This window comes from Brienomyrus brachyistius, chromosome 1 (genome assembly GCF_023856365.1).
Source record: "Brienomyrus brachyistius isolate T26 chromosome 1, BBRACH_0.4, whole genome shotgun sequence".
Taxonomy (NCBI): domain Eukaryota; kingdom Metazoa; phylum Chordata; class Actinopteri; order Osteoglossiformes; family Mormyridae; genus Brienomyrus; species Brienomyrus brachyistius.
Window position 1 is genome coordinate 9415991 of NC_064533.1, and position 25635 is coordinate 9441625.

General features: G+C 51.6%; 1 protein-coding gene across 6 annotated transcripts in view; it reads left to right on the forward strand.

Moving 5' to 3' along the window:
* LOC125740564 (cadherin EGF LAG seven-pass G-type receptor 1-like) overlaps positions 1-25635 on the forward strand; it is a 58391-nt gene that overhangs the window by 7028 nt on the left and 25728 nt on the right. For all 6 annotated transcript variants that reach the window (XM_049011847.1, XM_049011855.1, XM_049011888.1 and 3 more), the window contains exons 2-5: positions 15687-16325; positions 18112-18334; positions 19307-19416; positions 20252-20346. In XM_049011847.1, the coding sequence (XP_048867804.1) occupies positions 15687-16325; positions 18112-18334; positions 19307-19416; positions 20252-20346 (1067 nt within the window). The remainder of the gene's footprint in view (positions 1-15686; positions 16326-18111; positions 18335-19306; positions 19417-20251; positions 20347-25635) is intronic.

The following is a 25635-nucleotide window of genomic DNA, read 5'->3' on the forward strand; positions in this document are numbered from 1 at the left end:
GCTTCTCCTGCCCCTCGCTGTGTCTCCTGCCCCTCGCTGTGTCTCCTGCCCACATCGTGCTTCTCCTGCCCCTCGCTGTGTCTCCTGCCCCTCGCTGTGTCTCCTGCCCCACATAGTTCTTCTCCTGCCCCTCGCTGTGTCTCCTGCCCACATAGTGCTTCTCCTGCCCCTCGCTGTGTCTCCTGCCCACACAGTGCTTCTCCTGCCCCTCGCTGTGTCTCCTGCCCACACAGTGCTTCTCCTGCCCCTCGCTGTGTCTCCTGCCCCACACAGTGCTTCTCCTGCCCCTCGCTGTGTCTCCTGCCCCACACAGTGCTTCTCCTGCCCCCCACGGTGGTTCTCCTGCCCCACAAGCACAGTTATATTGAACCCAGAGCCATGCAAGAAGACAGGACTCCACACGGTGTGCCTATGTGGGGGGGGGGGGGGGGGGAATTTGGGGTTTTCACCAGACCCGACTCGGCCCCCTGCAGTTGGTTTGCTGCCTTTCGGTTTATGTCTAGCCACTTTGCAGTGCGCGGGTGTGTGTGGCCATGCTGTAATGGTGTGCTGTTTGCACACTGCTCACGTCTGTGTGCTGTTGAAAGTAGATATTTGCCTTGTTTGTATTTAATTTGACATTTTAAACTGTTTCGCCCAAAGGCTTTGGATCTGGGCCGTGTTTATGAGCAGCTTTCAGCATGTTTGCTGGATCGAGGCCTCTAGTCTGCCACTGGGAATGTGAGCCTCTCACACAGTAGGAGGCTTCGCGGTGTGTCCTGGGAGTGAGACGGCCAGAGTGCTAGTAAGGTTAGCAACCTGGGAAAGTGAATGGAGTGCAGGGACTGGGGGCCGTCTGTCTGTGTCACATGTTTGCTGAGTTAAACATTGTATCTCCCTCCCAAATTCACCTGCTTCTTCACTTAGGGTCCTTCCCACCGCACCAGGTTCCGTATGTTTGGTATGGTACTTTCAGTACTTTCCCTTTTCCATTGATTTTTGGTCAAGTACCAGTACCAAACGCCCCAGTACCAAACGCCTGCTAAGCTTTTCTTCATCATGGCCATACCCGATGGAGAGAGACCAAATTCATTTTTATGACTGTACTTTTTTCCTTGTTTGTGGACAGTTCCCTGTCTTATTCATACAGCTTCATAAGTCTCGCTAATATTTTTTTAAGGTGGTCTGTTCTCCTGTGATTGTGAGGCCAGTTGTTGTAGAGGTGTAAGATATCAAGGGCTTCTGTTTTCCTATCTGTCATTCTATTGTTCTCCAGTGGATAAGTGAAGGTTCCTGCTTGTGAACCTGAGGATCTCCATGGGTGGGTCTGGCGAAGGTTCCTGTCTGTGAACCTGAGGATCTGCCCAGGTTTAGTGAAGGTTCCTCTCTGTGAACCTGAGGATCTGCCCAGGTTTAGTGAAGGTTCCTCTCTGTGAACCTGAGGATCTGCCCAGGTTTAGTGAAGGTTCCTCTCTGTGAACCTGAGGATCTGCCCAGGTTTAGTGAAGGTTCCTCTCTGTGAACCTGAGGATCTGCCCGGGTTTAGTGAAGGTTCCTCTCTGTGAACCTGAAGATCTCCATGTGTCAGGTGAAGATTGCTACCTGTGACCTGAGGATTTCCAGGGGTCAGGTGAAGGTTCCTGTCTATATGAAGTGATCCTCATCAGCAGTCTCTGTCACTGTACATGGTGACAGTCTACCTTGGTGTCCACAGGAGCAGCTATTACACAGAATAATGTCTGGGGCTTCCATAGGCGTGGTGGTGAGGTTTCACCACTTCAGGACTTCAATACAACTGTGGACCAGGTTGTTTTTGGCCTGTTAGAACCGGTTAGAGTCTCCTTTGTGATTGGACAGTTTAACATACAGGCAAGGCCCACACATGCCTGAGATGAGCTTTATTACAATACATTCATGCTTTAATGTGGCCCTTGCTGCAGGTTTCTCTTGTTGAACAATGAGGAATGTTTCTGGATCACAATAATTGGACCAATAACAAATGTCTTAAACTTGATGATTAAAAATGCCTTTTAGAATGTTTAGTACTGAAACAGTGAAGTGATTGTTGTTTGCACTGGACTGAGCATCAGGTATCCCAGAGTAAGACATCTGGGCTTGTGCTTCGAGGCCAAATGGGTGGAGACTCCATCCGATTCCATCTCACAGCATCGTTCAGAAAAAAAACGATGAAACATGGGAGGATTTAGAGCGTCTCCTGGCTCTGAAGCCACGTAGGTGCAACACGATTCAGGGTCATTCGAGCAGAGACATTACTGCACGTCGATAAGTTACCTCTCGCATGCCAGAACATCTTGTTAAGAAATTGAGGAATTAGCATCGCACAGTGTGAGGTTAAGTGGACTCTTGATCACTCTGTCTTGTGGTTTAGACCTTATGAAAAGGTGAATGAATCAGGATGGTAGAATGAGAAGGTTGTCTGATGTCTCCTTTCTGCTCCAGTCTGCCAGCTGGCCTGGGATTCAGCGTAAAAGCTTCTGAGGAGTTCTCCCATCACGGGGAGGATCTGATTCCCAGTCGGGCTGTGCTCTCGAGCGCTGAGCAGACAGCTCCTCCGCTTATGGTGTGTGTGTGTGTGTGTGTGTGTGTGTGCGTGTGCGTGTGGATTATATTTATATTACATTGTGGGGACCAAATTGTTTTGACATTGTGGGGACAATTTTTTAGGTCTCCACAAAGATCTGTGAATGCAGTCAAAAAAGTAAAAATGCCAAAATCTTGTATTTTGTTTGGTTACTCATGGTTACGGTTAGGGCTGGGTAGGGGGTTAAGGTGGGATTAGAGTTTTCCCCATAGAAATGAATGGAGAGTCCCCACAAAGATATAATTACAAACATGTGTGTGTGTGTGTGTGTGTGTGTGTGTGTGTGTGTGTTGGGTGAGACCCAGACAGGTGCAACCCCCCACCCCTGAGTCTGAGGTGACCCTATCATGCCCTGCAAACTCCCCCCCCCCTTTTCTGCTCAGACTAATGACCATGCTGAATTTTTACACCACACGCTCGTGTCTGAATGCCGAGCGGCAGAAAAACTTCATTCTGGGAACTGTAATGCGAGACACTCTTAGCGGGCGGGACACTTGCCCCGCTGGGGGGGGGGGGGGGGCAGGGCCTGGGGAGCACCTCGTCACTCTTTGTCAGAGAGCCCCCGTTCAGGTATTGCTCGATGTCAGCTACAGAAACACAGGAGAGACATTCTGGGAGACCCGGCTTGGTGAAACAGAACCCAGCCGATCTCGGCTCCCTCCTGTCCGCACAAAGGCACCATTGTCCACCGTGCCGCGCAGCGAATGCGCCGCGCAATTCCGCCGGTGGCTACGAGCGTGTGACATTACATGCAGCCAGTGGTCAGCGAGCGGATTACCGATGTCTGGAAGATGATTAATATCTGCTTATTATCATACAATGAAAAATTAGATGTAAGCAGCATTGTGAGGATTGGCTGAGCCGCGTTGGGCTCATGTAACACTTGAGATGTTTGGTATTGTGTTCCCACGTGCGGTAGAGCCGCCTAGAGGCTGTGAAGCCCCTATAAATATTCTCTGTCTGCTCCGTGTTCAGGCTTCTTCTTGATAAGGCCTCCCCCTCTTCCTCCTTGTCCTCCTCCTCTTCTTCCTCCACACTGATTCTATCTCCAGCCCAAAACTCTAGCAGACAGATCCGTCCTGGAGATGCGAGCCTGACTCACACCAGGTCCGCGCTTATCTTGAACCTCTGCTGGCCTAAATATGCCTGTCTTCGCTTAATCTCCCGAGAGGAGAAAGCTGGGTGATGCAGTTGTCATGTGAAGATGGCTGCTCAGTGACTCTGGTGATGACGTGGGCAGCACTGTGCCGCTTTCGGTTAATAACACGTGACCTTGCTTGCGTATCCCCCCAGGTGTGGATTCAGGTGAAGGTTTGCCCAGCGACCGTCTACAAACATATCCGTTGATCTTAGTCTGGCCCCAGTGATGTTTCCCCCAGTCCGGCTCTCTCCGCACGGCCTTTGTACCACGCCCCACTAAATAAACCACTTCGCCAGATTACCGGAACAAAGGATCCTGGGATTCCGAGCTCGTTCACGTTTTCCTCACCTTCGGGCAAACATTTCTCGCTGAACTCCTGCGATAAGGTCGGTTCGCGAATGACTTTGCCGCTGTCATGTTTTGTCTACGAGGGGGAGATAAGTGAGATTCCAGAAGCAGCACCGTGTGATGGGACAGACATGGGGAGACTCCCCCGCCTTCTCTCTCACTGCTTATTGGTGGAGCAGTGCCTAGCGGGTCAGTGATGGTATTCAGCGCTCATCTTGGCCGGCGTGAGAACTGGCTGAGCGAGGCCGGGGGTGAAGCCAAGGGCTGCTGTCAAGCGGGAGAATGTCAGTGTCAGTCTCTTTCAGTCAGGACAGGGAGCCTCTGCTGACAGGCTGGTGATGGGTTACACTCTAAAGTGCTCGAGAAACGTGGTGCAAAGTCAGTAAGTAATTAGGGTCATTAGTTACACAAACTTCACGTCCAGGAGCACAGAGCTGCTTCACAGCTATTATTATGGTTTCCTCAGAGGGACTGGAACTATCCTTAAGCTTTCTGGTGACTTTGTGTTAGAAGAAGTGAGCAAGATGCGGAGAAGTGTGATCGGCAGGATGTCGATTCAGATCCCGGGGCTTGCAGAATGATGTCACTTGCAGAATGATGTCACTCGCAGAATGATGTCACTCGCAGAATGATGTCACCTTTGGGCTTCTGAGCATGACCCTTAACCCCTGCTCCTGGTCTGATCCTGCTTTCTCAGTTGTACATCACTTTGTAAAAGTATCTACTAAATTAATAAAACGTGATGTTAGCTTCACCTCATGAAGGGTGAGGATGAGACCTTCTGGTGGGTCAGAGTCATTCAGCTCTCGCCGGATGTTGGAGAAGTAATCTGCAGTACCTCTGGCTTTCATCTGGGCCCCTCCCACTTTCCAGGCCCCAGGAAGCAATGCCCTGTGGGGGGAGGGGGTGGCGTTTTCCATCTGAAATGGGGCTTTGTTGCATGCTAATCAGCTGTCTTTGTTGGGCCACAGTTCACACTGCTAACTGGGTGGTTCTGAGCTCATTGGGACGCCGAGTATGAAAATAGCTGCATAGAGAACAACTCTGTTTACCTCAATGAACGTCACTTAAGCCACTCAGAATCGGGGAAACGTAGTTTTTTTTGCAAAGGCAGCTTTTTGCTCTTCGTTCTGTAAGACATGATTATAAAGAGGATGATGGACTTCATGCTGAAGATCATACTGATGGAACCGGCTCTTTGTCAGCTTTATGATTCATTCACAGCATCCTACACCAGGTCATCTCTGTAAACACCAGCATCTGATGAAGCGAGTCCTTGGTCATGGAAGGTGCTGGAAGGGTCTTTGTGTTTAAAACAAACAGCCTGAATTGGAGGCTGAAATATGGTGCCGGCAGTGTGTGGGGTGTGTTTTATCTGCATTTGTATGCGATTGTGTGAGCAGAGCACCGTCAGCCATCTTGGCAAGGAACGTGTTGATGCCCCTCCCCCATATTTGAAAATAGCCCCTGCCAGACTCTTGATGCGTCAACTGGGGGGTGTCGCCAGGACCGACGTGAGGTGCGGGGGCATCGCGGGAGCGAATGGGGGCCGAGGCCACGGATGAGCTGGGTGTTGCCGTGGCAACCGGAAGCATTCTTGAGGACTCTGTGAATGCGGTTTAGGGCGACGGTGTTGGGAAGGGAGCTATATAAGAATAAATGGAATTGAGGCGGATTGAATGGGGCTGATGCTGGCAGCGCTGGGGCCCTTTTGTGGCGGGGGAGCGGCATCGGGGGCCCCTCTCAGACTGAGAGCGGGGGCCTCATTGTCCCCATGTAGATCGCTGTCACCGTAAGACAAAGCGGCAGCCGAGGGCCGGCGGGTTGCCAGTGAAGCGCGCAGCGTGGAGGAGAGCGGGCTGCGGACCAACGGGCGGGAGCGAGGGGCCCCAAGGGGCAGCCAAGGGGTCCGGTACTGCCCCAGTGCCCGCCAGCCACAACGAGCCGGAGAAGGAGGGAGGGGCCCGAAGGTGCAGCCAGGGAACCTGGGGCCAGCGATGTCAATGAGGGCGTATGATCCCCCCATCCTGGGGAAAATGGGGGGCAGGAGTCAAGCGGGCCATTCAGAGGCTGCCCGACTTGCTGGGCCGTGACCACAAAGCGGCTCTTTCAGTCTGGCTGCTTGAGCTGCCGGCTGACCGCAGAGACTCACCGCAGAGACTCACCGCAGAGACTCACCGCGTCTGGCTGACTCCGAGGGACTCCCTCTCGGCTTCAGTACATAGGACCCGGCCGGTGCACCGGTGGCAGTATCAGATCATCTAGCTCTTGTCCGCCGGCCTGCAGGCCTCTCGTTGAGAGGGGGTGGGGGGGGGGGGTGCATTGTTCCCCTGGTTACTGATAAACAGGCAGCTCAGTAACCAGCTGCTGAGCCATTGGCTCGTTTCAGTTTGAAAAAAGCTGCGTTGCTGGGGGAACGTAAGAGCTTGTGTAAGTTTGAAAAGGAGGGCCGACAGCGGCACGGGGGCACGGAGGCATTTTCACAGTGATTACACACATAAGCAGAAGGGTCAGCGCCCCCCCCAGCCCTCGGGTTCCCTCCTTCAGAGGGCCAGTGATGTAATCCTCTGAGGGGGCCATATGCGCCTCCTGGGGTTCACATCAGCAGAATTTTTATACACCATTTGTTGGGCCAAAACCCATAATTCGGATGTTAAGGCCGGATTTGTCCCTGGTGAGTACAGTGCTTCACCATGTCCCTGGTGAATAGAGTGTCATGCCTTGTCCCTGGTGAGTACAGTGCTTCACCCTGTCCCTGGTGAATAGAGTGTCATGCCTTGTCCCTGGTGAGTAGAGTGTCTCACCCTGTCCATGGTGAATAGAGTGTCATGCCTTGTCCCTGGTGAGTAGAGTGTCTCACCCTGTCCATGGTGAATAGAGTGTCATGCCTTGTCCCTGGTGAGTACAGTGCTTCACCATGTCCCTGGTGAATAGAGTGTCATGCCTTGTCCCTGGTGAGTAGAGTGTCTCACCCTGTCCATGGTGAGTACAGTGCTTCACCTTGTCACGGTGATTACAGTGTTTCATCCTGTCCCTGGTGAGTAGAGTGTCATACCTTTCACCATGGTGAACAGACCGTTTCACCTTGTTCCTTGTGAGTAATGATCACCAGGGGTTTCTTCATACTCAGGGGGCACACCTCAATTCCCACACTTTCTTTCTTATCCAGTCTGGTCAGGGGGAGCTGAGATGCCAACCTTCTATTGTCCTTTTATTAATGTAGCAGGTTCCTTTGTCCAAAGTGATGTTCCAGCGAGGCACACAATACACCCACCTGCAGGGTCCCACAGCCTTCCTGCACTCACTCCTTGTGAAAGGCAGTGAGGGCCCCCCACCCCCCCCACACTCCAGTCAGTGGCCAGGAGATGTCTTAGCAGGGGGACCGTCAGCTCAAACATGCCACTCGCAGTTTCTCCCCCCATGCTGTTGGCTGCTGCGTTTTATTGCCTGGCTGAGATCAAGACAAAGCGGTCTATATTGGGGGAGGGGGGGGGATGTAGGGGCGTCCTGGGGCTTTTTAAACATCCGGGCTGGTTGGTGCCCTGGGCTGGACATGTGCTTCTCGTTCTCGCAGACCTTACAGTGCTGTATCATTAATGAACCCCCCCGTGTTTCGTGTGTTATTACTCTTAATGGCGGTCCAGGGGGGTTGGGGGAGGGGCTCACCTTAGTGCGCTGTTTCATTAATGAGACCTAGAGAGGAATGTAAAGTACTCAGAGCCACCCACACGTGTATGACAATGATCAGCCTCTTCCCAAACTACGCATGGGAGTCAGGGCTGGGGTCCCATCCAGGAGCAGCCGGGCTGCAGAGGCAGGCCCTGAGGTGGGAATGTCAGGCCAGCACCCCAGAGACCCACCCCAGAGACCCGTGTAGCCCCAGCCCATTCTGCATGTGATGGATGGGGTGACGAACAGGAATTGCATGACCTAATCCTTCGTCTGCCCAGGCAGTCTCCTATCACTCTGAACATGGGGGGAGGAGATAACCTGGAATTCTGGGTCCCACTGCTCTGCTGTGCTCTGCCAGACAGGGAGACGGCAGTGCAAGTCCTGGGAATCCGTGTGCCAGCCTGGTATGGGGGGGGGGGGGTGGGCTTCTTAGCTGTTCACAGTTCAGACCTCTGGCCAGTTGTGGGTCCCATCCCCCCAAACAGGTTGAAGCGGGAGTGTGGACTGTGTCTCAGTGCAAGAAGACTGGCTAGTTGGCAGGAATGGGGGTTAAATTACCTGTCGGGCAGGAGCTGGACTCTGCCCCCCCCCCACTTCCCTAAAATATAAGCTCGCGGCGCCGAGGGGCTCTCTGCAACACCTGGTTAGCGGCAGAGAGAGAGGCTCCGGGACAAAGGAATGCCTTCATGAGGACCCTGGGCCCAGTGGCCCAGCAGGCTGTGGACGGACACGCGATAGGGCAGGAATTCCTGACTTATGAAAATTCCTGTAACTCACAGGCTGGTGAGCACAGTACATGAAGATGCCGTGAAGGGAAGAGGTCCTTGTCAATGGTCCAGCTGAATAAGAGCGCCAGAAATCGTACAGAGAATCTGTTTCCTGAGGTCAGAAGTTGACCTTGATTAGGGCTGCAGGTCAAATCAGAGGTCAGGCGTTCAGAGGGGCGCAGTGTGTCTGGCTGTACGGATGAAGCGGACTACAAGCTCAGCAGGTGACTGTGTTTGCTCTGAGAAACAGTACCCATGAAAGTGGAGTTTAGGGATGGTGCCATGTGGTATGCAGGTGAAGCATTTGGTTCATTAATGTGCAGGACAAAGTCGATCATCCCTGAAGACTCATCATGTCGCAATGAGTCAGAAGGTCATGCATCACGTCCCAGACTGCCAGCTGCCTTTATCTGATGTCTCTGGGAGAGGAGTTTGGGTCACGCTCCACTGGAAGGCATTTGTCTGCCGTTCACTTCGGGAAGGCTTCTGACAGACCTAGCGGTGGCTGCATCACGGTTTAGCTACACTCCTTTATATTTTTGATTAGATTAGGCTGTTTTTTCACCCTGTTTCTGTTGTCGTCTGGGTGTATCGCCAGAGGCTACAAAAGGCTCAGATATGCCCCCACCATCCTTCAAAACCTTTCATTCCCCATCTTGTCTACAGTTCCTGACCACACTGTTTGTGTTTCACCATCCTACTAGCGTCAAATCTCAGTTTTTGATCTTCTATCTGTACATGACATACTGTGGAAAGTTAATGTCATGCTAAGAATGCTAATTCCGCTGAGTCCTGTTGCTTTCTCCTTGCCCGGGGGTTTGAGATTTGAACCCGCGTACGGCCTGCCTTCTTGGGTCATGCCCCCACACCCCCCCCCCCCCCCCCCCCCCCGACATGACATGTCGACGTCGCTTTAGCCCTTTTGTGTGTGGACGGGTGGTGGCCGAACGCCAAGGTGTGGGCAACAGGAGATTATGTAGGTCAGCCATGAGACGGCCCGTTGCCGTGGACACTGAAAACGAGCTCCCTTTGGGACGTGTGACTCGATTGGGGGGAGGAGCCCTGGGTGCACGCACTCATTCACCCAATGACCCCGCCCACTCCCAGCCCCCTTATAACCGCCCCCTTCTTTGGCGTGGCGGTGGACAGGAGCAATGCTGATGTTTGGTCTGTTTATTAATCTAAGTCGGGTAGCTGCTGTCAAGAAAAGCAGAAGCGCGAGGCAAAGATAAACTTCGCCTACTTTCCCACATAAGCTGAATGGGACCTGATTGCTCTTATTCTGTCAGTGTTGGCTGGATTCTAAAGTTCTCTACGATGAATGACTTTAGCTAATTTGATAGAAAATAAATACATTGAAGTCATTTATTTAATGGTCCACCTCCCTTTGTCTGAATTCCTCCCCAGAATCGGGCACCTTGGCTGCAGCCGTCCTTATGTGGTGAAATTGATCCCATTTGGGGAACGTCACTGTTTAGCACATAATGGGCTGCAGTCAATTGCAGTAATGAATGATAAGATCCCAACAACAAGCTACCAAATACAGCCGATGTTATCTTATCACAAGGAAAGGCCATTTAGGGATGGGTTTGTCACCCTTTGTCAGCGTAATGGCTGTTCTGAGAGTCTCCAAGCTGCATTTGGCATCAGCTTGAGGAAGGTGGGGACCATGTGGACCCTTCGAGCTTTTGCTTCCATGCCACTGTAGAGCTTTAGGGGTCTGTGAAGTGTGTCTCACTTGCAGAACGTAGACCCCCTGCCCCCAGAGAGATGTTTTGTTATGGACCCTGAGCGCGACCCACTTGACCTTGTGCAGTCCCATGACAGATACAGATGTTCTGAAAGCGGCTCCAGCTGTTTTGAGTGGGAAACACCCCCCCCTCAGACTCTGAAATAAAGACGTGTCTGAGTGGTCTGTGTGTGGTCTTTCCTCTGTGGTCTATCAAGGAGAAGCTGCTTGTATTTAGGAATGAAATGCACAGCATTGCATTTACTTCGGCTTATCCATTATCAAGCAGTGAATTTCATGGGAAACCGTGACGATTACTGAATGTTTCTCATCCTGCCGTATACCTGGAAAAATCGGCTCAGGCTGCCTTCAGCCCTTCTGCTCCGCGGCTTTCCGTTGTGTTTTTATTTGCAATCTTACAATTTTCAATATGTTTTAAGAGCAAAATAATGGTCGTAGTACACAGTACAGTCATTTATCTGATTTAGTGAAGATTTGTTCAGTAACCTGTTGTTAGAGCAAAATGGAAAGTGTTTGTTTAGTGATTCCAGTCCCCAGCACAATGGGTAGCTGTGATATATAATATAAAAAAAATAATATCATACACATTTCAGAAAGGGGGTAATATATCTGAATGTAACAGGATTTCCTTACTTTCTGGTTGCTTACTGGTGTTTTTTTTGGGATGCTATGCTGTGAAATTAGTTAAATACTTGTAGCCAGCAAATTGGCTTGTGTTTTTGCTGGGCCTTATGGGGTGGAAACAGCACACAGTGACCTGTCAGTGTCTTGTCCTTTGCATGTCGCAGCTCGATTTGCTTCATTAACCACACCTCCTTATCTTTAATGCATCATCGTGTTGCTGAGTCATCACCATGTCCCTGCTTGCAGCTTCTGATTCAATGGCAGACTCTGTATTACCCAGGATTAGACCTGGGCAGACGCTCAAGCTGTGTGAACACAAGACAGTGTGCTGTAGTCTTTGAGATACCTTTTAAGCCAGTCTGCAAGTCATCCTAACCCAGGGTATCTTAAACCCTCGTATCAAACCAGTCTGCAAGTCATCCTAACCCAGGGTCTCGTAAACCCGCGTATCAAACCGGTCTGCAAGTCATCCTAACCCAGGGTATCTTAAACCCGCATATCAAACCAGTCTGCAAGTCATCCTAACCCAGGGTATCTTAAACCCGCGTTTCAAACCAGTTTGCAAGCCATCTTCACCCAGGGTAAATGTTCAGCCTTGTGATGTTCTGGAAGATCTTATAGACATGACTGCAGTGCTTTATGCCAGCTCCTGCTTATCTGCACGTGAAAGTCCGAGAGGTGCCGTTTTTTGTGACTGACATAAATGTCAGCCCTGTCCGGTCCACTTGTTTTGAACGATGGCACAGTTTTCTGTGTAGACCCTGGTAGTAGTTTTTATGCTAGTTAGCAGTTACTTTTGTACAAGGGGGTGGAGTCGCCCTTTTTTGACTCCCCTTGACTAGCCGATGTGTTTGTTTGAGCAGGTGAGATTCCCATGGAGCAGGCTGAGTTACTCATTGCATATCTTCTCCTCCGTCTGTCGGTACCTTGGTGGTTCGTAAGGCCCATACAGCCGGTGCTGAGCGAGGCGCGTTGAGTTCGGTGTATCTGTCAGTCATATTCCTGAGGCGAGATGCAGTCCCCGGTGCGCCTCCTGTCCCTTTGGTCACTCGTCGATGCCTGGCTGCTGTCACCAGTGCCTACTGGTATCATGGCTGCGTTCAGCAGATGGCAGAAGTTACCACTTTGTATTCTCCTTCCCTTCACTCCTGAGTCAAAGGTTCCCTTCAGATGCTAGCTTTCGTTTCCATTTTGCTTGTATCTGTGTCCACATGAAATTCGTTATCTGTGATATTTTGACATAACTTCCCCTGCCAAAAGTATCCGGGACGTTGCTGGCTGTTATGTCCGCCAGCGCTATGTGATCTGTGCTATACTTTGGCAGTCTGTGTGAGAGAGACGCCATCTTATTACTGGCCAAGCAACTGAAAAACCTGAGAGGTTCACCCAGGACTGATTTCTCTAAAATCTTATTTTATTAGACCCTTTTCATGTGGAATATGTGGCCAAGCTGGCTGAGCCATCCCTGTTTGACAAAGCCTGCCTGAGTGACAGTTTAATGATTTATATTAACGGTGTGCAGTTTGTCACCGAGGAGCCGAGCTGGAATGACTGGTTATAGTCGCAAATCAAATGTTGGAAAGTAAAGTGCCTTTTGCTTATACATGTCTGTTTTTGTGTCTGTCAGCTTTTCTAAAATACTTCATTGTGTTTTGTGGCACAGAGTAAAGGGGAGGAATAACCTCTTCGTGCGACATATCAGTCCAACGTACGGGTTCCTTTTCAGAAAGTTTTATAGCTTATCGTGGATCCCTGTAGAAACCTGTGCAACAGCCTGATTTATTTAATTGACACTATTGTTGAGAGCTTCCTGAAAACTCTGAACTTTCCTTTGCACTGCGTGCGTTACTCCGGGAGATTTATCACACCTGAGAGAGCATGGTGGGAGTGGTCTTTTGCTCATGTCTGATTGGCTGAGAAACAGGTGCTATGGAAACCTTGTTTTGATTCAAATTTTTTAACTTTGCTAGAACAGTCTGCTGGGGTTTTCACCAGATAACGCATGGCCCTCAACAGCTATTTAAAGCCCTGTGTTTATAGTGATTACAGTGCAGCTTATCACTGGCTTTTACATAGCACGTTAATATTAAGAGAATGATCTTAGGTTTATACTATATGTGGATGTGAGTGGATAGGCTTGCGATGTGTGTCCCATCTATAGGGCCAGGAAAACCCCTTTATCTGTCGTTTGTGGAAAAAGACTGAATTAGAAACGAATTCCATTAAGGAAATCCAGTTATTTTTAGAATGGGCTAGAAGGGTAGACAGCTGATCACGTGTGGTCCAGTGATAGTGATTCCCTCAGGGTGACACTGGCTAAGGGCTCTTTCCCATTTGTCTGACCATTGTGTTTGGGAAGCCTACCCGCTCATTTGGGGGGGGGGGGTCTATGGTGTTCGAGCAGCTGCAAGAAGAAAACATATGAGGCTAAATGGGGGTGTTACCCAGTTTTGTGGTTGGGGTCATCCTGTGCTGGAAAAGGGGGGCTCTCTGAGGGTGTAATTGGTAGCGGGATAGGGGCGCCGGGAACCCTGGGTTAGGATTAGGGTTACGGTTAGGGTTATCTACCCAGCCAGGACGTCCCGTTTAAGGCCGTAAAACGCAGACCAGTCGATGGAGGAGCGGAACTGGTGACTAATTGCCACAGTACTGAGAACCCCTAAAGCAGCCTGTCCCACGGTTTCCGGGGTGAAGGCGGCGGGGGTGGGATGTTTCAGCAGTTTGGTGTGTCCCTCATTCACACAACGTCCAGGTGCAGAACGGGAATTTCTCTGGGTCTAAAACAAATAACAAGGTGTGTGTGAAATATGAGAGCCTGTTAAGGGATTATCATTTTGGGTTAAGTCCAGGTTTACAGGCATCTAGCTGCTTAGAGAAGTCCGACGGGAATTGAACTTCACCGCTCCTATAGGGTTCTGTGCCATGGATACGTTGTCATGGGAATCCAGTGTGAGCCGTGCGCGTATTTCACGCAGTGCAGATGAACACAGTGTTGTTTTCAGAGTGTAGCTTCCGTTTCTGTTTGAAATAACGTTATTTCGTTATATTATCGGAACATCTCTAGGAAGAAAACAACTATGCATATTTCAGCTTAAATAACGACTTTTGTTGAAACTTCCCGTGATGTCGGATACTGTAACCACAAGGGATAGATGATTAGCTCGCACTTCCTGGGGATGGACAGTCTGCCTCACCAAAATGAAACACCTTCCCTGTCTGTCTCTGCTGGTCACTGGCTCTTCTCTTGCTGCTCGGACTCTGCTTGCCCTCTGCGTCGTTCGGCATCACCGCTGGGACTGTGACTATAGCAATAGTTCAGCCGTGTTTTCTGTGACTTGTCATTTGTGCTGTACACTCTCTCCTAGGCCCCTAGGCCTCCTAGCCATGAGCAGAGTTACTGTGTCTTTCCACAGCTTGCCGATTCTTTAATGGGCCTCCAGCAGCTGTTGCCATAACCTACTTGAAGTTTTGGTCACAGGTGACATTTGGTCTCTGTTTTTTATTGGTTTCAAGGCAGTCACCTAGTATATGTGTGTGTGTGTGTGTGTGTGTGTGTGTGTGTATGAGTGGGTATACCTATCCTTATGGGGACACAATGTCCCCATAATGTGATAAATGGGAAAAAGGGAAAACTCTATTTTATAAAAATCGGTGACTGTTATGAAAAAACTAAAAATGCAAAAACTTGGTTACTTATGGTTATGGTAAGGGCAGGGCGGGGGTTAAGGTTGCCATAGTTAGTGTTCGCATTTTTCCCATAGAAGTGAATGAGCGGGCCCCATAAGGATAGGTATTCCCTACATGTGTGTGTGTGTGTGTGTGTGTGTGTGTGTGTGTGTGTGCCTGGGGTCGATCATCAGGGGAATGAAGCCAGCAGGTGGAACAACAGACAACAGGGAGTAGATGGCTGGAGGCTGGACCCCCTCCCCCATATCCAAAGATGTGCAGATCTGTTCATTGGTGCTTGTTTGGACATGGTCACAGCAGCACACATGCTCATCAGGCAGTTAGGCAGGGAAAATGGCTGCCTTCCCTCTGTCCTGATCGCGAATTACTGCTCTCACATGACGGCATGCCGAGAAAGGCCTGGCGACCTGCCGTTTGACCTGCGGGTCAGGGGTCCCACGAGCCAGGTGACGTGCCAGTCTGCATATGGGCTACGTGGTTCACTGGTTAAGTTAAACCCTAGATCCTGCTTTACACAAAAAGGGGAGGAGTCTGTCAGTTCCTCTGATCTAGTGGAAGCGCAGTGACAGGTTCTAGGGTTGGGACATTAAATGCCGTTTAAATCTCCCCGACCCGTGTGAAGGGACACCGTCTCTGTTTCAGAAGTCTGTCCTCTGCAACTGCAGTTTTCTGTGGTGACGCCTGGTTTTCCGAAAATGGGGGCTGTGGGTAATGTGATTGCAGAGTGATTACGGTGTGGCATGGAGTGATTATGGGTCAGTAGCTATGAACACTGATGTAAAGAACCTCTGTTTGGACTCCGTGTCATTTCTGACACTCTCCTGGACCTGTTTTATGTTTCATGTCACCAGTGTTGGGAAAGTTATTCACCAAAATAATCTATTACAGGTTCTGGTTCAGAAAGTACAAATTCAGACTAAGGTTTTGTTGCAACCAACCGGTTGAGTATAGTGACTGTGACTCTTTATACTCAACTCGTTAGTTGAAACAAAACCTTTATACTTTCTGGACCTGAACTTTCTGCCCTTGTCTTCAGTGGATTACTCTTGTGAGCAGCTTCCCCGGCACTGCATGTCGCTGATGTAACTGTCATAACCCAGCGCCCCCTCGTTGCAGACGGGTTGCACCACGTGACGGCACTGTGCACGCTGCGCGTCACCATCATCACAGACGACATGCTGACCAGCAGCATCACGGTGCGGCTAGAGAACATGTCGCAGGAGCGCTTCCTGTCGCCGCTGCTGTCGCTCTTCGCGGAGGGCGTGGCCGCCGTGCTGTCCGCCCGCCGCGACCACGTCTTCGTCTTCAACATCCAGAACGACACGGACGTGCGCGGCAGCGTGCTCAACGTCACCTTCTCGGCGCTGCGGCCCGGCTCCGGCCCAGCCCGCTACATCCCGTCGGAGGAGCTGCAGGAGCAGGTGTACCTGAACCGCACGCTGCTGCGCCTGGTGTCCGGCCAGCACGTGCTGCCCTTCGACGACAACATCTGCCTGCGCGAGCCCTGCGAGAACTACATGAAGTGCGTGTCGGTGCTGCGCTTCGACAGCTCGGCGCCCTTCATCGCCTCCGACACCGTGCTTTTCCGGCCCATCCACCCCGTCACCGGGCTCCGCTGCCGCTGCCCGGCCGGCTTCACCGGCGCCTACTGCGAGACCGAGATCGACCTGTGCTACTCTGGGCCCTGCCGCAACAACGGGCGCTGCCGCAGCCGCGAGGGCGGCTACACCTGCGAGTGCCTCGAGGACTTCACAGGTGAGCCGTGCTCAGTACTTTGTGTTCTGTGCTTGGTGCTCAGTTCTCTGTGCTCAGTATTCTGTTCTCTGTGCTTGGCTTTGTATTGAGTGCTTGGTCCTCATTGCATAGTGCTCAGTGTTCAGAGTTTTATGACTCAGATGAACTGTAGGAGCTGGTTCCCAGTGCTGAGCGCCCAAATGGCTTTACGGGAACCTTCCAGGTTCTACCATTTCATTCCATGCCCTGGTGCATTATGGGAACAGGAAGGTCCACTAAAATTGGCAGGAGGTCTTGGGTTTCTCAGCCTGCAGTCAGCATGTGACAGTGACACCACCAGCAGCCTCCTCGGCATGGCTCCACCCTCTGCTGCCCACATTAGGCTCTAATTCCCCTCCCTGAATCCCCCCCCCCCGAAGTGGGGTTCTTGACCTGCTCCTCGACTTCCTTCAAGGGGACAATTACCAGCTAATCACCCCTGTCCGGTGGGGGGACCAGCCTTTGAAGGTCACAGTTCAAGCCCAGGTAGATTCTGGTCATTACGGTGCTGATGACAGGCCCTTTGCGCCCCCCCCCCCTTCTCACATTAGAGGAAAATGGATCTCCCTAATGGAGGGATTATCTGACCCCCCCAGTTGGCTCCTTCACCATCGCAGCAGCTACATCCTGTGTGAGGATCTTGTGTGGAAAATATGCAGCGATTTAAAGCTGGGCTGACAGGACCCCCGTCCGTCCCGGTCCAGGAGCCTCAGTGGCACCGCCGATCGCGCGATCACTCATCTCCGGCGGGACTGCCATCAGAGGTCCATGGTGTCCCATCTGGGCCGTGGGAGCCGGGGACGACAGGGGTCTGCTGTCAGCAGACAGGGCCCAGTGCTCTGGGGGACATGCCAGTCTGAGGACCAGGATGTGAACGAGGAGCCCGGCCTAGTCTTACACACACTTAGCTCTTGTTAAACATTAATCAGCAGGTCATCAAACATTAACCGCACATTCCAACCGCTGACTAAAGCCCCAGTAAACCGAGGGGTGGGGGGAGGTTCTGCCAGTGGAGGAACGGGGGGGTCAGGGGATCTGCCAGTGGAGGAATGGGGGGGAGTGGTCTGCCACCTTCATTCTGTGTTGTAGACGGCTGAGCTGGTCACTGTGTTTCCTGTCTTTGTGGAGCCTGACCGGTTTCTTGTTAAAATATATCTCTCCTCTAATAGATGCCACTGTGTCCAGCAATGAAGTCTAGAGAGAGAGAGAGAGCGAGAGAGAGTGAGAGCGAGAGAGAGAGAGAGAGAGTGAGAGCGAGAGAGAGACGGTGCCTGTTACATCTGGCTATGTTTGTCTTCTCCTTGAACATCCTACCCATTCCAGTGCTTCTTTACCTCCCTAACCTGACCCCTCCTAAGGGTCACATGGCGTTCACAGCGAGGGGCGGGGTCTGTCTCGGGGGAAGCTCCCTGTGCGTTAGAGATACACCCCTGCTGCAGAATACCGGACTCAGGGTCAGGGTCTGGGAGGGAACAGAGGTCCAAGTGCAGTTTGCTCTGACATGCTTCTCTAAACCTTCAGAACAAAAATATTTGGTAGGTATCTAATAACATATCCTCATGTGGATAATTACATAAACTGTAAGGATTCACCCCTCTTTGAGTGGTATTCAGAGGTCCAAATAGAGCATGAGAGATCTCCATTACTCTGGCAATGGAGATCGCTGAGGATTATGGGTAAGGGAGGCTGTTGAGACTTTTGGCCAGTCCTGTTTGGGGGGGGTGGGTGTCCATGAAAACCACTTTGACCTGTCGCTTGTCCTCTCCAGGTGAGCACTGCGAGGTGGATGCCCGCTCTGGGCGCTGTGTGCCGGGTGTCTGTAAGAATGGGGGTAGGTGCGTGGACCTCCTTGTGGGGGGGTTCATGTGCCAGTGCCCCCCGGGGGAGTACGAGAAGCCGTACTGTGAGATGACCACCCGCAGCTTCCCGGGGGAGTCTTTCATCACCTTCAGGGGCCTGAGGCAGAGGTTCCATTTCACGCTCTCCTTCATGTGAGTATTCTGTACCATGTCAAGTGAGTACTGTGTGCCGTGTCGTGTGAGTACTGTGTCCTCTGAGCACTCTGTACTGTGTGCCATATGAGTACTCTGAACCATGCCATGTAAATATTTTGTACTATGTCATATCAGTTTTCCATGTTATATCCTGTGAGTACTCTGTACATTGTTGTGTGAGTACTTTGTACTGTGTCCTGAGTACTATATGTGTGTCTTACGACTATTGAATACTAATAATACTGAATACTATAATCCCTTAGCCATGAGAGAATGGCAGAGATGATACGTGTCGGTGGAGGTCACTTGGGCAAACCCCTCATTGGTGGAGCATGGATGCACTAAATAGCAGCGTGCAGAGAGCCTTGCTGGGGTGCGAGCTGCCCAGCGCAGGCAGACCAGCGTTTTTTGTCTCAGCAGGATATGAGTACTATGACTGAAAAACAAAGAGCAGCGGCTTTCGCACATCTGTGGAATCAATGTGGTATTTATTACGTGGTGGAAACAGGTCAGCACTGGGCTGACGAGCAGAGCGGCATGCAGGATGCCAGCAGATGGTGCTGGGCAGTCTCACTGGCAAACGGGAGCCTGGGGGCCTCGGCCAGGGCTGCTGGCGGCAGTAAAAACAGGAAGCATTTGCCGCGTGCCAGTGCTATCGCCGTTTGCGTGTGTAGACAGCGGCTTCCTGATATCCTGGCCTGTGCCGCCTGGTCCCTTACTCCTATACCCCCCTCCAGGCCCCCTCCAGCCTGGGTCACTGCGGTGCCCACTCCTGGCGCTGGTCACCCGGCCCCCAACATCGCCCCCGCACATGCGGCCTGTCCCGCCCATGTTCCTTTCCCTGTTTCCGGGCCTTTTCCCTGCTCCCGTGACCCTGTCTGTCAGCACGGGCTGCCGCGCCTGCCGGCCTGCAGCGGCCGCTGCGCTTCCCCTGTGCTGTGAAGCTGACCGAACCCTGATTCCTTGCAGGTTTGCCACACAGGAGAGGAACGCCCTCCTGCTCTACAATGGCAGGTTTAACGAGAAGCACGACTTCATTGCCCTGGAGATCGTGGAGGAGCAGGTGCAGCTCACCTTCTCTGCAGGTAGGATGACCATGCCGGGCGACACGCTTCCCTGTTTCCCGCATTTGTTGTTCCTCTGCCTCCGTGCCTTTCCCACCTGCAGTGATCCTTCCTGTGTTTGCAAGCGGTGCATTTGGGCGCCTGCCCTTGATCGTCATCCTGCAGGCTCTGAGCTTAGGAAGCATCTGGCCCAAGAGCAGTAACACGCTTCCAGGGCTTTCCGTAACCTCCCTGTCCCCATGATATTCCCTGCGCTCCAGCACAGGCAGGATCTTACGCGTCCCTGATCCCGGTGCATCGGGAAAGTTCCTCATAAAGGCGGGATGCTAGAGTGAATGTCAGTTAAATGGGCACCAGCATGGGGCCCGGAGAATGCGGGGCCTGGAGAGCGTGGGGCCCGGAGAATGTGGGGCCTGGAGAGCGTGGGGCCCGGAGAATGTGGGGCCCGGAGAATGTGGGGCCTAGAGAGCATGGGGCCCAGAAAGCACTGGGCCCAGAGAGCACAAGGGCTCGGAGATCCTCAGGTCTGGACAATGAAGGGCCCATAGATCGCAGGGGACCTGTAAAGTGCAGGGCCTGTCCTGGGACAGAGGAAGGCAAACAGATGGATGGATTGAGTGTCGCTCTGTTTACCAAGCCTGCGAGCACATTCCTGCCTTTGGCAAATACTCACTAAACCCCCCCACCACTACCACCACCCCCATTCCGTGACCACACCGCAATCCGTTTTCGAAATCCGATTCATCCGCGTTTGGTGCGTTGGCAAAAACAAGCACAAAGTAAGCAGATGGATCATGTAGGAACATGAGCAGCGAGCTCAGCGCATGCTTGACATTCCTGTCCCTGTCACCTGCAGGCGAGACCAAAACCACAGTGTCCCCGCATGTCCCCGGGGGGGTCAGCGATGGCCAGTGGCATTCGGTCCAGCTGCATTACTACAACAAGGTAAGCGGGGCCCCCAGAGGCTGAGGCAGTCGCACGTGGTCTCAGTGTGGATGTCATTGGAGGCATAAACATCTACTTCCTGCTCTTCTGACACGTTTGCTGGTTGGCTCTTACTTGCTGTCGGTATTTGGGGTCTCTGCCTCGTGTTTGGGTCGAGACCTTTCTCATCCTGATGTTTGTGGTCAAGGCTGGTGGCAGTGTGCTGTGATCAAACAGGACCGCCCACTGCATTGGGGGGTGGGGACCAGCTGTGGGGAGTCACTGAGGGACCCCAGCTGTATGCTTTACTGTGTGGGGTTGATTTACACACGCCTTTGATCGGGGGACGGCCGTCCAAACGCTGCCCTGTGGGGTATGGTTGTGAGATTTAAGTGCTCACTCGGTGAATGGTGCTGTTTAACACGCCTAATGGAAAAAGCGTGTTACTGCCTTCAGGATAAAGCTGTGGGGCGAATATCCATCACCTAGGTAACTGTCTTGGGAATCTTACTGGCTCTTTATTAAGACACAAACTGCCAGGAAGATTAAAGTTCCCTGACTCATCATGGAAAGGCTCCATGACCTCTGTGGCCTTCGGATCAGGGGACGCTGACAGAGGGGCACTGGGTCGTTGCCCTTCTGTGTACCGGGAGGACGGAACGCCTCTCTGGTTGACCCCTGGGTCCAGAGTTTTGGTGGTCGTCCTAGCAACAGACATCTCTGTGACAGGGCTGGAATTACAGAAGGTGACAAATCAGGGAATTCCTCTTGTCTCTTTTCTGGGGCTCGTGTGCAGAAACAGGCGGCCCTCAGTGAGTCACTGCTTGGGAATGAGGAATCTGGAAGAGGGAATGGAGAGTGTGGAATGCTGAATTGAGAATCTTGAATCCAGAATAAGGGATGGGGAAAGGGGAATGGGAAAATTTGAATGAGGAATGTGGAATAAGGAATGGGGAATGCGGATTTGGGAATAATGAATCTAGCAGAGGGGTGGCTCTGTTTGCACTGAGCTGTAGACACGGTAGCTTAATCTGCTCCTCGTGATCCAGTTCAGAGGTAAATGTGAAGGTCGACCGCCTGGAAATAAGACTCAGACCAGGAGAGCCTGAGATGCCTGACCCAGCTTTAATTTGCTTGCTTATCTTCTGAGAGAGTGAAATATGTTTTCATGTGGGATGATAGGGGGGACCCCAGATAACCCGGCCCAGCTGGACTCGCATCTGTGGGTCAGGGCCAGGTCTCGGTCTGTTCGTCGCGGCTCCTCGGAATGTGTGTCCACCATACAATCTTTTACTGAAACGAGATGAAGATGGACAGATAGGGGACCCAGTGCCCACAAGCTCCTGTGGACATCGAGGATGATGCTGGGTGTCAGATGGTGGGTGGGGCGCTGCCGCTGTAGAACCTCCTCCTCAGCTTCTCAGCGGGTAGCAGTACCAAGGTCTGTCCTGTATTCCACAACCCTGCAAGTATCCTCTGTCGTTCTCCTGTTTCCACACCCCTTGTCCCATGGCATAGCCTCCTCTGCATGCTGCTGCCGTTAATCCCTGCCTCCTTGGACGCCTGCCTTTCGGCCTTGAGATGCCACGTCAGTTCATCATTTCAACCAGCCTGAAGCAGGAAAATGGTTCATTATTTTGACAGATCTATTACTGTGGTATAAATATCATGTCGAAAGAATATGTCAGGGTTAGAATTTGCGTTAGTGTTCAGATTAGGGTTATGGGTAGTTTGGATGTTATGGTAAAGCGAGTAGGAGCTGGTGACCTGACAGCCAGTGCCTGTAGTCTCACTGTACAGTGATTGTTAACGGGTGGCATTTTGGGCGTGGCATGTGACTCGGTGAGATAGGCCTTTTTGTCTCTGATCTCTAGGTCATCAGTTCGATCCTTACTCTTGGCAGAATAGGTACGTCTCCTTTGGGGCCTTGAGCAGGGCTTTTAATCAAAAATCATTGGATAAGTGGCCTGACCCTGTGCTAGAATGACATATGATGGGAAAACAAAAGGCTTCTGATGCAACTGTACTTGCACAAATGGCAAAATACGGCATCATTTGAATGGGAACAGAGTCACGTGTGAAAGGTAAGGGATGTGGGATTTACCGCACTTATGTGACTTGGGGACGTGATTCAGTCTTGTGGTGGTGCTCACAGAAGGTCAGGCTGACACCCATGGTAGCAGAGCTGCATTCCAATACACCTGTAGGTGCTGGGGTCCCAAACCTTCTGGGGCCGGGCACTAATGGAGAAGCACATGGCAAAATGAGTGATCCAACATGCAGCGCTGTGTCTATCAGCAGCAGGAGAGCAGTCGCCAGACCGGCTGGGAGGGTCCGTCCGCTCTGCTGCGGAATCCTAAACGTGCTGGAGGTTGTGCACCTTCATCTCCTCACTGAATTTATGACGGGCTTCAAAGAGGCAGCCCCCCCACCGACTGAAACGGCCCGACCGCCGAGAAATTTATGACGTCTTGGCTTTCGTGGGACTTTGATGGGGTGTACAAAAGCGGCTTGGTGTTTTGCTGCTTTCGGGCAGGAAGGTGGAATCGGAACACGATTTATGGGATGTTTTTATGGATAGTGTGGAGAAAGGGGGGGGAAGATGACCGCTGTGCTCTCATGGGGGCGATGAGCTGTGTGCAGCTTCGGCATTTCAACTCACATTTTGTGTCAAACCTCTGGCGTAAAAATGTCTATCATCTTACTGAAGACTCACTGTTGGTGAGGAGGTGAGGTGGGTGGGCGGGGGGGGGGGGATATGGGTTTATTATCTGTAGAGAGTCACGTTTCAGCCGATTACTCCCATCGAAATGGCGGTTTAACGCAGGCCAGCTCTCCACTTCCCTGCTGACATTTCTGGCCAGATAATGCAGGTCAGGTGACTGCTGGAAAACCAGAGTATTAATAAAAGCTGGAATTTAATCTCACGGCTCACGTCCATGTTTCACAGATGGGCACGGAGGTGGGGGCACGGACATGGGGGCATGGAAAGAGGGACATGGAGACTGGTGCGAATACCCCGAGTCACACCCTTGGCAGCATCACAGTCTAATATTACACAGACTGAGCGCCAGAGTAGCGGCTCTGAGGCTAGGGATCTGTGCCAGCAATCGGAAGATTGCTGGTTTGAATCTTGTGGATCCGGCAGTGATCTTACTCTGTTGGGTCCTCTCCCTGCAAGCAGGCCCTCCAACTTATAGGGAAATTTGGGAGATGGTGGCAGGATTGGGACCAAATCCCCAGAAAAAACTCGCACTGGTCCATTTGGACTGGTGTGGTGCTGAGGTATCACCCACTGCATGGCTGCACTCAGGTTCACAAATGGTTTGTCATGTGGTGGGTGCGGCAATGTGCTGTGATCAGTGTGCACCACTTACCTACCGGAGGACGAGCACAAGTCTAACAAGCAGCCTCTCCACTTGCATAGATGTCTGCAAGCTCCTGTATGGACTCCATCTGACTCCTGTATGGACTCCATCTGACTCCTGTATGGACTCCATCTGACTCCTGTATGGACTCTTTGTGAATTGCCTTCTGCATGGACTTCCTCTGACTCCTGTATGGACTCCTTGTGACTTGCCTCCTGTGTGGATGCCATGTTCTATAGGATTGTATGTGTAGGTCAGAGGTGAACATGAAGTTCTCTCGCTAAGCAGGGAGCTACATTTTCCTGATGGCAGCTTTGCTCTGTGGACCTTCTCTGGAGATACTGTGAAGCTTCAGTGCAAACGAGCTGGTGTTTTTGAAAAGCATCCCCCCCCCACTCCCCCCTCGCCACAACTCCGCCCACCCCGGGGCATGGATATTAGCCTAAACCACACTGGGATTTTCCTTTAAACCTCAGAGCATGTTTTTGTTGGCAGCTTTCTGTACGATCCCATCTGCCAGCACAGGCTAATCTGCACACAGGTTGGTCCTGTAGACCTGTCAGGTATTTCAAACAGAAACCCACGGCATAATTTCTCCTCTGGTTCTAATTATGAATCTCAGTGTTGAAGGTAAATGCACATTAATTTAATGTCGGGGAAGCTGTGTAAATGGGGACTTTATTTGCCATTAGCAGTAGCATCCTGTTGAACTTGCCATTAGCGATTCTAACCTCATAAATGATCCCAGATCTACAGGTGAGTCAATTATATGAGGGAGCGGATGTTTGTTCTGGGATGGATGCAGGGCACAGAGACACAGGGGTGGTCTGGACGGACGTGATCCACACGATTCCTCCCGGATCCATGTCCACCCAGATAGAGACTATGGATAGTAATAGAGAAACAGGAAACGAGCATTTTGGTGCATTTATGCTGTGGTTAATTATGGAAGGTGTGGATATTCCACGGAATGTTATTTAAAGTGTGGATATTCCATGGTTCATTATGCAAAGTGTGTTTATTGTGTGGCTCAATACGGAAAGTGTGGTTATTTCGTAGTACATACAGAAAGCAAGTGTATTCTGTGGTTCCTACGGAAAGCATGTTTTTTGCGTGGTTCATTACGGAAAGTCAGGTGTGGTATGAAGGTATGCACAGCCAACACCTGCTGAAAAAAGCACGTCTCACTGTTACCTTATGTTACATGAAACTACAAGACAGAAAACATGTCTGTTTCTCCTGCCTGTAAATGGCCAGATGCCTGATTAATGGCATCTGAAACAGTAGGTCAGTAAGGAGATGCTGTAACGTAACGCTCTGAAACACGGCTCTCGTACGGTGAGTCATTTAGCGACACGCTCACAGACGTGTATGACCCGGGGCTAGCCCTGTGTCAGGGGCCTCCCACCCCACACCCCTGCTGCAGGATGAGCTCATACAGCCTGGGGGACGCCGGTGCTCCAGGTGCATCCGATCCCAAGCTGCCAGCCCCACATGGAGTCATTTACATTCTCCTTTCATTCTGCAGCTGGGCGTTACTGATCCACAGGTGTGATGGCGGCTCTGTCCCGGGAAAAAGACCCACAGCCTCAGCATTAGAAATGCAGCTCCTTACACATCACTGGTGCCGCATTTAGTGCCGCCCACTCCGCTTGGAGCATGGCATTCTGGGATGCCCTTTTTTAGGAACACGCCGCGATTGACTGGGGACGCGGCGGGTTGCAGATATTTAGCCAGAAAGCGTTTCCCCCAGAATGCCCAAATAAAATGCTGCATTCACAGCTGCCTTTGTTATGGAAATGGGACCTTTGTTTGCTGTTCGGACTGCTGCCGCTTCCCTGCCGTTCTTAGACAGCGAGCTTCACCAACACAATCTGGATAAAAATAGTGTTCACATGGACCCTGAATAGCTGTGGTGTTTCTGGCTACCTGTCACAGTGCC